Consider the following 17,040-nt stretch of genomic DNA (forward strand, 5'->3'; position numbering starts at 1 on the left):
GTTCATGTAAAGTGGTCTCTGTGAAACATACTCCCACCTGGACATGCTGAAGACTCCATAGACGGTGGGGTTCTGAGGGTCCTTGGTCTCCAAAACAAAGATGTCCTCTAAGAAAACACAAAGACTGCCTTTAAAATCAGCAGTATGGTCTCCTGTGCAGGTTAGCATCATGATATTTAGATCATCATCAGCTTAAATTCAGCTTTAAAGTTTTAGCTTGGAAAACCTTCCTAACCTCAGTCCTGCTGAAGAACAGAGGAGCACACGTGGAAGGAAAGGAGGAGAACTGTCAGCTCTTGAGTCAACTTTTTAAAGTTAGGGAGAAGATGTACCGTACCAGGATATCAGGACTATTCAGGAGAGGTTATGTAAGAGAGGAAGTAACAGGAGGAGAGGAAGAGTTTTACCGAGCTCATCAAACTGTGTGTCGACTCCAGACGGGCCGGGGACAGAACAGACCAGCCGGGCTTTGAGGAAGGTGGTCCAGCGGTTGATAAGACTCCTCCTCCCGCCAGCATCGTTCTGGAATGAGGAAGAGAGGAGCGAGGGAAGGATGCCAGTTAAAGATAAGGAGGAGTACAGTGAGAGAAACGAGGAAAGGAAACATAAAAAGGAGACATAACCCACAGTCTCCGTCCCTCTGCACAGATTCCTGCTACAGTCTGAGTCAAAGTTCAGTGAGACAAGTCTTCATTGAAAGCTTTTATATGCACGTTCTTCCGTGTAGGGCTGACATCAGCCTTTAACTCATCATTCAGCTCTACAGGTGAAACGTTTCTGTTGCATATAGACGCTTACAGCTGCACTCAGGCTGCAGACGCTTTTCCCCAGCAAGACATACACAGGTCTCACTGCATCATGTTTATCGTGAGCATAAAGTCAGAGACTGACTGACAGCAGCACCATGATGAGCTGCTTTCCTCACGTGCCAGTTAAACCCATTAGATGCAGATACTGTGACAGTTTGGTGAACATCCATGAACAGAACAACCCACCCTTCACCGTCACTGACTTTTACCTTGCAGACTCGGGCCACGCGGCTGTACACCCTCCTGTCCCACTGCCCGGCCTCCACCGCCCTCTCCTTCAAGAAGAAGTAGACCTTGTCATCGTCCGGGCTGTGTGTGTCAGGGATGGAGAAGGAGCCCACAAAATCTGGCTCTGAGAGGAGACAGCAGACGTCTCTGTGAGTGTCTTTTTATTACAGGTGTGACAGGCACAGGTGAAGGTAACAGGGCACAGGTGAAGGTAACAGCCTCTGCTTCTTTGTTTCAATTTGCCTCTGTTTCTGATGTTGCACTTTATTTGATCTCATTTTACTTTATCTAAGCATTTGTTACTATCCAGTTCTCTAATTCATTTATTATTGTACTCGTTACACTGCAGGTGTGTGTGTGTATTTGTAGTAACCACTGTATTGACCAAGAAACAAATCATTTGCCTTCTTAAATGAACAAGAATGTGCAGCATAAACACACACACACACACACACACACACACACACACACACACACACACACACACACAAGATAAAATGAGATAAAGAGTGAAAAACAACCTAAAACATCAGAATAATAATAATTGGGGGCATCGATGTTCATGCTTACAGGCTCTCTGGGATGATGGAAGCAAAGCTGATTTTCAGCCAGGTAAAGTGGACCTGCAGCCTTCAGGGCTTTACTGATATTAGTTGTTTGATTTGTCTAAAAATATATTCATTATTTGCAGCACCCACACAGAATGTCACAAATGTGCACCCTGCATTAAGTTTTGGGGAAACCTTGGGCCTTAATCACTTTTCAGATTCGCTCCAATGTCCCATAATGTTGTACTGAAGCACTGAAGTTTTACACATGTTTTATTTGCAGTCAGAGACTTTACAGGAGTTCATATTCAGCACCTTTGTCCACGGGGCCAGGAAGTGTTTCCATGTGGCTGTTTCAGAATAAAATGCAGGACAAACCGAGACCCAAACACACTGACAGGACTGGAGCTTCTCACCATTGAGCCAGTTGTGATCGTAGGCTTCGGTGCGGATGTAATGCTGGCTGCTGCCCTGGATGGATGTCCGGAAGATTGCGGCATTGGCGCCCATAAAATCGACCGAGGTACCCGCGTACAGATCCCCGTCTAGGGAGGAAGAAAAGGAATGAGTGCCTGAAAAAAACAATAAATTCCTGTAAACTTATTTTCCTACATTTATGAGCCACTGTTTATTGCTATGCACTCAGTTTATAGCTCTGCCTTGGCCTTCGGTGCATAGCAGGATATTCTCTGCAGGCAACAGTAAATAACTTTGTCTTCTGCTGTCTGTCAGAACCTGACGGAGCCTCAGGCGTCACTTCTGCTTTTAAGGAGCTCAAATCTATGAAATCAAACTCTGGCCATCTCTCCCTGGACACATGAAAAATAATTACACAGTTAATTCATCATTGTTTTAATGACATGTTTACATGAACATGAGCCTCCCACAGCAGCGAGGCATTCAGCACATGCAGTACGATCAGCTTTGACTCGTTACCTGTGCAAAGATGGACTAACACCTTTTTCCAATAGGCTGTAAACATCTGTGACATGATCCTCTGAACTCATGTAGTAAATACGTTTCTTATTCTGAGCACATGTCACATTTTTAGTTTTATACTGAAAAGAAGATATGAGAGGATCGAGTCACTGCAGAGGCTCTGCTCACTTCCTGTCATATTCACTTCCTGTTCTTACTGAGATTCCAGCTGCAGATCACTCGCTGAATCGATGAACTTTCACCTCGATGAAGCTCAGCCTGTCTGACTGATCTTGATTCTGAGACTTACTAAACAACATGAAGTTCTTTCACCTCACAAACACGACACATTTGTTTAATAAGTGCCAGTTTATGTTTGTTGCTCAGTTATTTTGACCTTACAAAAATGGCTGAACTCTAAACAGACACTTCTTCCTCCCCAGGAAGCCCAGCGGTCCTTTCTGAAGTCACATGTTCCAGAGCAGATATTCCATGTTGCAGCCATAGACTGTATTTAAAAGATGGACCACAGTAGCAACTGTTAGTGAAGTCAGATTGTTGAACCCTGAGCAATATCATCACTAACTTGATTCTCTGCGATCTGTGGATCTCACTGAGAGTGTCGCTGCGTGCTCGTACAGTGGTGACCTTCATTTATCCTTTCTGATGCTAACGGGGCCGTGCACAATAAGATAAACCCCGCCCACCACCACCACACACGCACACACCTACAAGAACAAATAATCTAGAATTCAATGTGCTTTTTAGCCACACAGCGCTTTACTGTATCGTGTCTGTATCTTCTAACTATCCTGCACTCAGCCTCTGACGGATGCAGTGTGGGGCGCAGAAACAGACTCTACCTCCTGAGTCTCAGTGCACGTGCTGAAAAAACACACATACTTCTGATGGAGGCATTTTACTTGCATTATTTTGACATTGGTGCAAAGAGCAGGTCCTTCCATCACTGCCAAATCCCCTCTCAGCTGTCAGCACATCAGATTATAATAACTTAATGTACGTCTGTTTTTATGGAGCTCTTTCTTTGTGTAAGTGATCTAAATGTGGCTGATGTGTTTTATGTCCTTCATGTCACGAGGGCAGCAGCTGACGTCAGCACGTGGAATAACTCATGCAGACCACACACAGCTCAGCTGGAGGGACGATCTGCAGTGGGGAGTCGCACAGTGGTGGAATTGTACCCTGCAGAGCGTTACTGTCACCAGAACATGAATACGGCTCTTAGAGAATGACAGATAACCTTTCAGTGTGTGCGCTCTGAGGCTGGACTTCAAGTGTGTGTGGGAGGAAACACAGTATGAAGTGGACCTACCAGTCAGTCTAGCAGTGAAAGGCTCTCTGGGACTGAAGGGACATTTTCCTCTGCCTGACTCGACTGTGTGAGACAGCATGAAGAACGGCTCCTGCAGCAGAGACCACACAGACAGCAGGATGGATCAGCTGAAGCTCTGTCTGAACATTAATGGAGCTCTTCATTGCACAATGGAAGCTCTACAAAAGGGCTGATTGATTTTGAAGGACTGACACGAGGGAGGATGATTAATATGAGTGTTCTAGATGTCTTAATATCCCGGATGGATTATGAAACAATGAGTCCTTGAACACAGGCGTGCAAACTCTCCTCCAAGCCTCCTAAAGGGAAGCAACAAAGAAAAACAGACGCAACATGACCACAAACTGTGTGACGGTGCTGCTCGCAGTCGCTTTGTGATTCTTTCTTGCTTTGGGGCCGGTTTGCATTTCTGTGGTTATGTTTAGAGAAAGACTGTGGAGTCAAATAAGCTCATTTACAGCCCTGCATGCTGAGGAATGATGTTTTATTGTGACCCCAACGCGTCCTTATGTGACGAGGTAGGAGTGAGTCTGACTGCAGCTCTTATCAGCTGCATCGTAGGAGTGACACCAAAGGACTCCGTGTGCGTATGTTTTGAGCCAGCAGCTCTGATAAAATGGCAGCTTTGTTTTCTTTTGTGTTGTGGGTTTTTCAGGGTAAAGCACTGGGGTCTTCTGGCTTTCCTGGAGGGGCACTGTAAATGTCCAAATTTGACGTCACAGTTTCTAAGTTTGGGAAATAATGATGGGTTCAGTGAAAGGCAGAGCAGGTTTACTCTGGAGAACATGCTAACAGGAGTTTCTTTAGTTTACGGTCGCCCTCCTGCTGTGGTCTGACTGATCACTGAACAGAAGGAGGACTTCCTTTGGTACCTCTGCGCTGTGTCCGAGGTGCAGGTATGTGCACTGTGGATGGAAGGCAGCGGTACCACAGGCATAAACGTGGGTCTTATTGAGAGGCTGCAGCAGCCGCACAAAGTTGGCACATTCAGTCTGAAAAATCAAAGACAACATTGATGAAAACGCAGCGACTGACATTTATTATTGCACAGATGAGCTGTGTACATAACAGAACTGAAAATGAAAGCTGGTGCAGTGAAACATGTTTCCTTCACTACAGCAGAGGAAGATACATTTTTAGAGCTTTGTGGGTCTTCAAAGTGTAACTCGGTGTGTTACCTCCAGGCTTTTGCCAGCCAGCCTGCAGTGCGCCACGTGCTCTCGGGCAGCCGGCCAGTAGATCTGAAAGAAAAGTGCATAATTCAGCAACAACGGCACAAAATGACTTGAACACGGAGGCTGTGGTCAGATTTTCTGCCAAATCCTTTGAGCTCCAGAGTTGAGGTTGATTTCAGCACCAGGGCAGATGAAGGTGATCTCCACCAAGATCAGCACATTGTACATGTGTAATTAAGACCAACAACACTGAATCTGTTTGTCTTTACCTGCTGCGAGGGCAGATCCAAGCTGTCAGACCTCAGCAGGTAGATGTGGTCCTTCCCTCCGACCAGCAGCCAGCCTTTATCCTCGTCTAACAGCAGGGCCTGGTACCCACCGCTGACCCCCTCCTCCCAGAAGACAGCCGAGCCGTTCCTCAGGTCTGACGCAGAGAGAGGAGAGACTGATCAGACACTGCTAAATGAAAACAGCCACGGTCAAGCAGAAAAACAGAGGAGATGAAGGGTGAAGCTGGCACCGAGCTGGAGGTCAGGGAGGAGTCACTGTACGTCAAGGTCTGGTTTATGAATGTCATATTAAGTCTTCATGAAGTTATATTTAGGGTTAACGTTGTCGTCTTGTGTTTAAGATTTAAGATTAAGATAGTGTTTATTTGTCACATGCACAGTTATACACAGTACAATGCACAGTGAAATGTATTTTGTACCTGCAACCATATATACACACACATATAAATAAGAAGAATAAAAATTAAAAAAAAAGTAATTCACACTATACACTATACTCTATATACTATACACTATACACACTTTTTAAATTATAATATTTACATTGTGCAATAATGGTCCAGTTAGGGCTCAGAGTTGAGCAGACGGATGGCTTGTGGGTAAAAACTCTTCTTCAACCTTTCAGTCTTAGCCCTCAGGCAGCGGTAACGCCGGCCTGATGGGAGCAGGGAGAAGAGAGAGTGTCCGGGGTGGCTGGGCTGTTTTAGGATCTTCATGGCCCTCAGCCTGCACTGCTTGGTGTAAATGTCCTGCAGGTTGGGGAGGGTGGTTCTGATGGTCCGTTCAGCTGAACGAACCACCCTTTTTAGGGCCATGAAGTCCTGCTTGGTGCAGTTTCCCATCCAGGTGGTGATGCTCCCACGCATGATGCTCTCGATGGTGCAGGTGTAAAAGTTCCTGAGCACCTTGAGTGGGAGCTTGAAGTCTCTCAGCCGCCTGAGGAGGTAGAGACGCTGTCTGGCCTTCTTCACAGTGATGTTTATGTGATGAGTCCAGGACAGGTCCTGTGAGATGGTCACTCCCAGGTATTTGAAAGTGTCCACTCTTTCCACCTCAGCACCACTGATGACAAGTGGATGGTAGTCCCTCTGCTGCTTCCTGCTGAAGTCCACGATCAGTTCCTTTGTTTTGCTGACGTTGAGCAGGAGGTGGTTCTCCTGGCACCAGTTCTCCAGGCGGGAGACCTCTCTCCTGTAGGCTGTCTCCTCATTGTGGGAGATTAGTCCCACAACAGCAGTGTCGTCAGCAAACTTGATGATGACGTTGGACTCTGACGTGGCCTCGCAGTCATGGGTGTACAGTGAGTACAGCAGAGGGCTGAGCACACAGCCTTGGGGGGATCCAGTGTTGAGGGTGAGGGAGGATGAGGTGAGGTGACCCACTCGTACCACCTGTGGTCTGCTGGTCAGGAAGCTGTGAACCCACCTGCACAGGGATGGGCCCAGGCCCAGGTCCAGCAGCTTAGAGACCAGCCTGGAGGGAACTATGGTGTTGAATGCTGAGCTGTAATCTACAAACAGCACTCTCACATAGTTCCCCTTACCAGTGTCTATGTGTGAAAGGGTCTTGTGGAGGAGGAAGGATATGGCGTCATCTGTGGATCTGTCTGGCCGGTATGCAAACTGTAGTGGGTCGAGGGTGGTGGGCAGTGAGGAGGTGATGAATGTCTTGATGAGTCTCTCAAACACTTCATCACCACAGAGGTGAGCGCTATGGGCCTGAAGTCATTGGGGCTGCTGGGGTGTGGTTTCTTTGGGACAGGGACTATGATGGACTTTTTAAAGCAGGTGGGAATCACACACAGTTTCAGTGAGAGGTTGAATATCAGTGTAAACACAGGTGCCAGCTGGTCAGCGCAGGTCTTAAGGACACGTCCACTAATACCGTCTGGTCCAGCCGCTTTCCTGGTGTTTACACGTCTAAACGCCCTCCTCACGTCGCGCTCCGTCACAGTGAGTGTCTCCGCCCCTCCGGCCGGGAGCGCAGCGGGCTGTCGGCTTCCCGACTCAAAGCGCGCAAAGAAGATGTTGAGTTCATCAGCCAGAGAAGCGTCGGCACTCACCGGGTGTGTGTGTGGTGCTTTGTAGTCCGTGATGGTGCGTAGTCCCTGCCACAGTCCCCTGGGGTCAGACTGTTGTAGTTGCTGTTCCAGTCTGCGGCCGTAGCGATGTTTAGCCTCTTTCACCGCTCTGCGGACGTTGTATGATGCAACCTTGTAGTCCTCCATGTTCCCAGAGGCGAGGCCGGAGTTGTAGGCAACGGTGCGGGACCTCAGGGTGTCGCGGACAGATTTATCCACCCACGGCTTCTGGTTGGGAAAAGTCCTGATGGTCCTCCTAAGTGAAGTGTCTTCAACAACTTTCCCAATAAATCCCACAACAGTTTCCGTAAACTCCTCGATGTCTCCGCCCGCGCTGCTGCGAAACATGTCCCAGTCGGTTGAATCCAACGCACCCTGCAGAGCGGCCTCTGTTTGATCAGACCACTGTGTCACTTCTCTCACAGCAGGGGGTTCCTGCCTGAGCCGTTGTTTGTATTTCGGCATGAGAAGGACAGAGGTGTGGTCAGACTTCCCAAAAGGCGGAAGAGGCTTTGCTTTGTAGCCCTCTTTGAATGGAGAGTAGCAGTGGTCTAGGGTCCTCTCTCCTCTGGTGGGGCAGTCGATGTGTTGAATAAACTCCGGTATCAGCTTTTCCAAGTTTGCACTGTTAAAGTCCCCGGCTACGATGAGAGCCGCATCACGCTGGTTAGCCTGATAGGTGGAAATCGCCTCATGTAGCTCGGATAGTGCAGTGTTTGTGTCCGCCTGAGGTGGAATATAGACGGCGCTGAAGATGACCGAAGTGAACTCGCGGGGCAGGTAGTGGGGGCGGCATTTCAGGGTTAGGAGCTTCAGGTTAGGTGAACATGATTGTTTCAGAAGGACAACATTCCTACTGTCACACCAGTTGTTATTAATCATTAGGCACACACCTCCTCCTCTTGATTTTCCAGACTCACTCGTTCTGTCCGTGCGATGAACACTGAAGAACTCCGACGGCTGTACGGCGTGGTCCGGTATGAGGGGGGTCAGCCATGTCTCCGTGAGACAGATGATGTTGCAGTCCCTTATGTCCCTCTGAAACTGTATCCTGGCCCTGAGTTCGTCCAGCTTGTTATCCAGTGACTGGACATTAGCCAACAGGATGCTCGGCAGTGGCGTTTGGTGCGCTCTGTGCCTCAGCCTCTCTCTTACGCCGGCTCTTTTCCCTCGGGGCCTTGTCCGTGACCTGGGGGCTCCGCGTCCTTTGTTTGAGCTGGCCCACTGGAAACGCTGGATCTCCCGAGGCCAAGTCGGGTCGGGAGAAAAAGGTGTCAGAATACAGCCAGAGTGCTGTATTCTGATATTAAAAAGAGTCTGTCTGTCATACGTGATATGACACAGAGCAGGCGGAATTATAAAGTCCAAAATTAGAGCTAAACCTAATATATACAAACAAAGCATAGGAGCAGGTACGACGGCTGCTGACCTCACCAGCGCCATCTTGGCAATTTAGTTAGATTTAGAACTGTGTGAAAGCCTTATTGGAGTGAGCGACGGTAACGTTAGCACAGAGTGACGCTCTGCTCAGCATCAATCCTGCGACATGAACTTCAGATGCAGGTCCTGCCAAAGAACAGAGACCAGGCTGAGCTAAAGTAATATAAATCACTTTAACAGCATCCAAAGATACCTGCAGAACACTTGAGGTCATCATCAGGAGCCTAACCCTGAACTCTGTACCTCCAGCTGAGTGAAGCTGTGAATGTATTTATAGTTTTTATTTTTACATAACGCGCCTCGACGCCTCACAGCAGCATCGGCTCATCAGTTCAGGCCTCTCGTGTCTCTGAGGAGTCGCTGCTAAAGCAGGCAGAAAACGACCTGAGCAAGCAGAGCAAATGAACCCTGACCTGTTTGTGCTGTAAGGCTGTGAGCCTGCAGCCCCCACAGCTGGCTCAGGGTTATACCAGCATGCCAACAGATAAATGACATATAATTCAATAATTATAATGAAGCCTGAAACTTCTTAGCAGAAATGTTTTTGTAACATTTCATGATTTAAATGCTGCTTTCAGCTTTGTCTCAGCACACACTGTAAACCCGGATAAGTTGAATCTACTTAAAAAAACCAACGTAACTCATTGCCTTAAATTTTTTAAGTAATGAAACAGTTGAATAAGTGCAGGGGACTGTGTTCAGTGTACTGGAGACATTTTGGAATGGAATGAAAGATCTAAGTTGAATGTACTAATAACAGATACTTAGTTTAAGCAATCACCACCCATTTATCTAACTCAGCCTGTTAAGTAAGCACTGCTCCATTTCCAACTGAACTAAATTGTATGTTCTAATTGACCAAACTTATCTTTTATAGTTCATGAAAAAATAAAATGTCTTTTGATCAATCAATCCCCCTATCCTTTTCATGGTCGGGGGGGGGGGGGGGGGGCTGGAGCCTATCCCAGCTGATGAGGCAGTAAGATGCAGGCTACACCCCGTACAGGTCACCAGCCTGTGGGCACTTTAGAGAAACAAATTAACCTAACCCCAGTAACTGCATGTCTTCAGATTGTGGGAGGAAACCCAGAACATACAAACTCCACACAGCAGGAGGCCCGGCCCAAGGTGGAATCGAACCCAGACTATTAGATAGCTATTCTGCCTGTGAGGCAGCAGCGCTAACCATCATGCCACCATGCTGCTGCTCATTACTTCAGTCTGTTTAAACTGGTATAAACTAGATTTTTAGCAGGTGCAAAACTTGATGATATTTAGTTGTTTGAACTCAAACACGTGATTACAATAAGATAGACCATCAAAAAGTACAGTCTACTCAGCATTAACAAGTAATGTTCACGTTCTAGGCAATTTTAAGTAATATGAACTCAGTATTTTTAAGTGGAATCAAAATCTGGGTTTACAGTGCAGGTCATTTTAGCTTTTCTGAATAACCCACTGAAGGATAATCTGAGGATTCAGAACTTTAACACCTTTAGTCCATCCAAACCATGCAAATCAGGGTTCAGTTATAGTTACAACTTTTTATGCATCACACGCACCAGCATTAAAAAGTGCAATTGTTATACAATTAAATAGAGATATGCAAAACTCAAAGATCAACAATAAAATGCAAATAAAAAAACTAAACATGTGTAAGAAGCAAAGGCAAAAAAAGCCTTCTGATGTAAATAAATGTCCAAAGGTTTGCGTTCCTCAGGCAGCTCGCTCCGTAACAGATTCTTTATGAATGCAAACAGCAGCATTACATTCAGGAAATCAGTGTCAGGGAAATCTGTGACCTCATGTTGCAAATATTAACTGGAGTCAAAGCAGCTAATTAACCTGGAAATTCTCTGTTTTCCTGCCACTGTGACTGTGCCGCACCGACCTGCAACAATCACTGGAATGAGTGAAGGAAACTAACCGTGAACTCAACGAGACCGTCACAGCCTGAGTCCGCGGGCCCCACACTGCCGCTGTGCAGACACACCGATGTGCGTGCGTCGGTGGCTTTGAATGCAGCGCGGCACATTCGATACACTTCAGCAGCACCAGAGGACATTTAAAAAGAAATAAATGAGCACAATCACAGCGGGTTACCGGGCGGCACCAGAGTTTCTGCTCGTAATCAGCTGCAGAGCTGCAGAGGAAAGCTCAGCTGCAGAGCTGTGCAGTCAAGTTTATTTGCCTTTAATCATACTTAGTCGTAAGGAGTCCCCCCACCACTGAAATAATAATAAAAGAAGTGATGAATGAAAGAGATTCCTCTGTCCTGAACATGCAGAACAAGCACACACTTTGCTTTAGGTCTTCTTCTCTGATTAATGAGTCGTCCAGTTTATTTTGCATCAAAGAACATGGCAGAAAACTCACAGTGAGCCTTCACGAACGCTTCAGCTGCTGATCATTCTGCTCTGGACCTTAAAAGCCTGACCAATCACAGAAATCTGCTGTGAGTGCAGGACAATATGCATAATTTTGGATTGGGCCCAGTGCAGGTGAGAACACGCTTATGAAGCCAAGCAGAGGAGAAAAGCTCAGCTCACCTGAGATTAAAAAATCATAAACACGTATGCAGGTAGATTTCATCCTGCAGCAGAGGCTCTGGGCACTATCCCAATACTTCCACACATGACCTGCTGACCTGACGCTGCAGCAAACACACACACACACACACACAGACATGCAAAGATACAAACAGGCTTCTACACATTTGTTCCCCTCTTCAAAGTCCAGCTGGGGCGTTTTTATACAGAACACCACCAAATCAGAGGCTGCAGGTTTGTTAAACATCCTAAAACATTCCTTTTCTGCACGTGACAAACAAAGAGAACAAAGACGCAAACAGAAAGAGGTAAAACGCTCTCTAAGCTGGAAAAAAACATCTTATTTTATGGACCTGCTGCATTTGGCTCAGAGTCCAATAGATCCCAGCCGTCGAGTAAAGCGATGACAGGAAGTAGACCACACGATGAAAGGAAAGTGTACTCTCCCTGAGGGGGACACGGTGGAACATGAAAAACTGAAGCAGACAGGAAACCAAAGCTTCATGTGACACAGGACTATTGTACGTCCAGGTCTGCCCTTCTTTCTCCTTAAGGTTTCCATTCATTTTCCTCAGAACCAACACAGACTCACATTTTTAACGGCAGCAGAAAAAAGACACTGAAATCAGTTCTGATGGTAGGAAGTGAAGCGAAACATGCATTTCAGAATGACCCGTCAGTCTGCATTACATCTGTCAGAGCTTCCAATCACGAGCCCATGCTGAGTGCTTCTGATTGGCCAGCGGTGATCTGGATTAGTGATGACTGCCTGATGGTAAGAGGTCACGACCTCTACACATCTTGATTCAAGAAGCAAAGTTCTACACAGTAAAGCTTTGTAATTCTCTGTGAGTCTGTGTGCATGTTAGAGAGAGTGAGCACGGGGAAAAGAGGCCCCAGGCCTACAGAGAATGCTGTCACACAGGAAAGACTCCACAAACACAAGAAAAACAACCACAAAAAGAAGTGCTGCAGTAAAACAACCACAAAGACGCATGAAATGATCACAAAACTACCACCACCAAGAAGCAGCTGCAGAGAGAGGAGAACCAGTGTCAAACAGCACCCCCCGTGGTCACTGTCACCTCTTTAAGGTCACTTTGTGTCTTTATGCTTATTTTGTGGCTTTTCCCTGAACTCTGTGCCTTTGAGCACACACAGGCTCTCTCCATGGAGCCCCTGACCCCTCCGGCCCCGGCCGGTGCTTAAAAGGCCAGTCCGGTAATCCACTCACGTGTGAGTGTGTACCGGCGTGTGTGTGTGTGTGTGTGTGTGTGTGTGTGTGTGTGTGTGTGTGTGTGTGTGTGTGTGTGTGTGTGTGTCAGTGAGGTCAGGATTTGTGAGTGCAGTTTGTCCTTCCCTGCACTGGCCACACAGTGAGTTCTCATTTTAATCACCTACAGCAACACAACTGCCTGCAAATTCATCCATTTGTTCAAACAGTATTTGTATATGTCAGAGATATGCAGTAAGTACCAGAGTTTAACATTTAAAAAAGTGAATCAAAGTGTGCGATCAGCTAATTATAACTGAATGTGCCTGTTTGTTACCCCGACCGCAGCAGGTCCACCAGCTGCTGTTTGACTTCATCATCCAATCAGCAGCAGAATTTCCACTGACCTCTGAGAACAATGAAGCTGAGCATGTGTGAGTCTGTATCATGAGCTGGAGAGAGTGTGTTTGCTCTGAATGCTGGACACCTGTGCAGCAAACGCACACGTGTGCGAGTTACTGCGAACGCACAAATCTGCCGACACGCTCGGTCTAAGGTTCAAGAAAAGAACCGACGTCACGCAGACGGCAGGTCTGCCACTGCTGCAGAAGGCGCGTCACTCCTGCTCATCACTGAATATGCATCAGTGATGGCTCTGTAATAAACAGCAGTGTGCCCGACATGGATCACTTTAACATGAAGAACTATGAAGTGGGCCTTAATCAGTGTCGGGAAAACGGAGCCAAAATATTTAAGATGAATATTAAAATACGCAAATGTTAAACCTGATTAAGCGTTTGAACCCTCCCAATGGCAGAGGCAGAGTCATCCAGGCGTCTCACCAGGCCAGGTGTAGCTTCTGGGTGTAGACATCTATGGGTGTGTGTGTGTGTGTGTGTGACAGGGCAGCAAAGCAATTCAAGTGGCTACAAAAAGTATCAATAGCCTCTAAACTGACTCTGTGACAGTTTCAAATTTGTAGGCAGATTTGATAATTTTCACAACGAATTCAATAAAAAGATAAAAGTATCCATTTATCTGCAGTATCATGATCTCATGACTGGAGCAGTGTTATTGAAATACAGAGCATGAGAGCAATCAGGCTGTAACGCTGCTCACAGTAGACTTTGATAAAATGTGCTGTATGTGAGACAGATGGAGAGAGAGCCTGAGGAGAAGCAGAGGAGGAGCTTTACTCCCCCTGAGAGACCAGTGTGAAAGAGCGTCAGAGCCAATATGAGTCTGTGCAACATCTGGGTGTGCGTGTGCGTGTGTGTGTGCGTGTGCGTGTGCGTGTGTGTGAGATTGATGGCTCTCTGTGATGAACGCTGATTGCCTGCAATCAGGGAGGTGATTAAAACTGGATTTGCTTCATTAAAAGAGTGTGTGTGTGTGTGTGTGTGTGTGTGTGTGTGTGTGTGTGTGTGTGTGTGTGTGTGTGTGTGTGTGTGTGTGTGTGTGTGTGCGTGTGTGTTTGAGGTGAGGACGAAGCCTCCCAGAAACTATTTTTACAAACGGCTGCAGTGAGAAAGGTTTGAAAGGTAACGATCTCGGTTTCTATGGTAGTGACTGAAATATCACAGATTTACTGACATTTGCATATCCTGCAGAACAATCTCCACTCAGAGTGAGTTATTATGGCTGCAATTAGCTAGTAGGAGGGTCAGGACTGTCAGTCAGAAGTAGATTATTATTTCCATCAGCAGGATTTTATTTATCAGCGAAGAACGCGAGGGGGGGGGGCAGGAAAGCTGTCATACAGACTCATTTAGGTTTGAACCTTTTTTCATACAGTTTTCGTTTCAAAAACTGCCTCTAAAAATGGTAAAAATGTTGAGTTAAAAGAAAAAATAAACCATCACCCTTCACACAAATCAATAAATTCATTTTCAAAATTTGTTTCAGAAGTTTTAAAAACAAATCTTTGTGTCTTTTATGTTTGATGTTTGTGTCCAAAAATATTAAAAATGGTGAAAAAATCATTAAAAAAATCCAGAAAAGCAAAGTTTGACAGGAAAACAGACGTTTTGTTTTCCAAGAAAAAGTTAGAAAGTCACACCTGTCAAAGACAAACATCCTGTTCCACGGTGTTATTATCTAAGAGGCAGCACAGGGGCTCTGTGGTCAGGAACCCGGGTTAGGAACCCGGGTTGGATGGGTTTGTGTTCCTCTGTGTTTCTCCAGAAGCATGAGTGAAGAACAGGCCCGGGTAATGCTGCCTCTCCTGGGTCAGAACAGTCTCATACACATTCTTTAAAAAAGATGTAATTCAACTGAGAATAATTATCTGGGAGCTCTTTCAGTTTTTATGATATGTGAAGTTGTAAGAAGAGCTGAAATGAAGGGACAGAAAATGTCCAACTCATTTTTTAATGTATGTTTTAGCATTAGTTTTAAGCCCATACTTTTTATCATCAAAAACTAAACATAGAGGTAATATAAGTGAGTCTTGGCCCATTAGTGCAGTTAATAACTGGATCAGATCACAGTGCCTGCAGCAGGTCCGCCTGCAGCCGGTCCGCCTGCAGCAGGTCCGCCTGCAGTGTAACATGACCGTTTGAGCGTTCACGCTTCATTAAAAAGTCAAATGCAGAAAACTCTGTCTCAGAGTTCGACTCCATATTTGGTGATTTCACGTCTCCTTCATGGCTTTGCATCGTGTGTGTAACTCAGAGGTTCCAGCGCTGCAGCTCGTCACCGCACAGAAACACAAACACAAATTATTCATGCACACAAAAACATTTTTCACACATACTGTGCATATATGCATCTATATCACGTGCTCTAAAGCTGATCTACAGACAGACGCACACATGCTGGTAGCAGAGGAAAGTGAGCTCTGTTTGCAGCTACTACAACAAACAGAGACTGCAGGGGAACCACCTTTGATCCGAGTCCAGCGGAGCAGCAACCAAACAGTCCTCAGGCTCTAAATATTAGCTCCAAAGTTTCTCTCATTAGATTACTGCAAAAATATTTATTGGCCAAGGCCTGAAAATACTCTCTGTTTTTCATTTAAGCACCAATAACTCAAAGCTTCTGAGCTGAATCCAGTAAAATGTTTTCTCAAAGGTCTCTGATCTGACAACAATCACACAACATGCTCAAATACCCAAATATATAACTATACTTTTGCTCTTTAGGCCTCCAAAAACCTCATTTATTACTCTCTTTATTGCATTATCTGTCCATTATCCACTTCTTCTCTGATCAACGCAAAACGCAAAAATATTCAGTTTAATTTCACATAAGCAAAAGAAAGGAAGAACATCTGGGGCCTCAAAAGGGTTAAAGTCGGGGGCGCAGTGGGAACAAATCTTACAGTCATAATTCAGTCGTATGTGGACACAGTAATGAAACACATGCTTTCAGATTTAGTAACTTATGATTCCAAATAACGTGCAGTGTGACTAACTTCCATAAATCTGACTACAAATGATAAAAATATGCTCCTTATCTCCATGAAATGCTGGAGACTCACCAGCATTCAATCTTACCACAATTTAATCAGTCAATTAATCAATGCAGTCATTAATGAGGGTTTTAATTTTGAGCACTGGGGGGTGGAGGGTGGCTGAGGGGTGACAGCCACTGCAAACAGCGTTTTCACACGATGCAGGTCACAGCCCAAATAAAAAGCAGCACAGCAGGTGAACTTACTGAATTCAGCATTTCTGAGGAAACAGAGGAGATTCAGCTATTTTTAAAAGCTGCAAAATAATACGTAATTTTTAAGTTACCTATTTTATCTTATTTCTACTCTTCAAAGCAGCCCACACAGGTGAGTGTTACAGTCGAAGAACCGGCGGGTTCTGTTCTTGGAGCTGCAGATTTACCTGGAAAAGCAGACGAAGTTCAGTTCAGCTGCTTCCTGACGTTATCTGGTAGCATTTTTTGGCTTCACTGCACTGCGTGGATCGCACGAATATTAAAATGCCTCCAGAAACCTATGAAGACATTACGAAGCAGCAGTTGCATGCTGCAGCAGCCATCTCACAGGAACCCGATTCTCTAAACACAAATCAGGATGAACTCTAACTCTTCCTGCACCCTTCAGCCGCTGAAACTCCCACTGAAGCTGCATAAGCACCCACTAAAACTGTGGAACAAGAAGAAAATCCAAAGAGAGACATTATTCACATGTTTTTATTATGATTACAGCATTTTGAAGCTATTAGAGCTCCTTGAAAAAGTGGAGTTTATTTTGCAGAGGGAGGCGTCGGCTGCGCTGATGCTGACACAGACGAGAGGCTGAGTTGTGTTATCGCTCACAGATAAAAACTCGAGCATTAGATAAAAACTTAGAGGATTCCCCGTCTGTCAGAGGCCTGTCTGCTCTGCTTCATCTGTTCCCAACTATCACTGAAAGCACAGAACATATAACAGCGGCAAAGCCTTTGATTCTCACAGATCACAGTAACGCACACTAACAGGCA

The 17,040-nt window shown here is 45.8% G+C and overlaps 1 protein-coding gene across 2 annotated transcripts in view; it reads right to left on the bottom strand.

Annotated features, from left to right (window-relative positions):
• LOC115777808 (semaphorin-3D) overlaps positions 1–17,040 on the bottom strand; it is a 116,869-nt gene that overhangs the window by 23,612 nt on the left and 76,217 nt on the right. For both annotated transcript variants that reach the window (XM_030725803.1, XM_030725802.1), the window contains exons 3-10: positions 5,302–5,456; positions 5,036–5,098; positions 4,730–4,849; positions 3,837–3,927; positions 2,002–2,130; positions 1,019–1,161; positions 408–522; positions 38–107 (exon numbers count right to left, since the gene is read on the bottom strand). In XM_030725803.1, the coding sequence (XP_030581663.1) occupies positions 38–107; positions 408–522; positions 1,019–1,161; positions 2,002–2,130; positions 3,837–3,927; positions 4,730–4,849; positions 5,036–5,098; positions 5,302–5,456 (886 nt within the window). The remainder of the gene's footprint in view (positions 1–37; positions 108–407; positions 523–1,018; positions 1,162–2,001; positions 2,131–3,836; positions 3,928–4,729; positions 4,850–5,035; positions 5,099–5,301; positions 5,457–17,040) is intronic.

Source organism: Archocentrus centrarchus, unplaced genomic scaffold (genome assembly GCF_007364275.1).
Source record: "Archocentrus centrarchus isolate MPI-CPG fArcCen1 unplaced genomic scaffold, fArcCen1 scaffold_76_ctg1, whole genome shotgun sequence".
In the NCBI taxonomy this organism is placed as follows: Eukaryota; Metazoa; Chordata; class Actinopteri; order Cichliformes; family Cichlidae; genus Archocentrus; species Archocentrus centrarchus.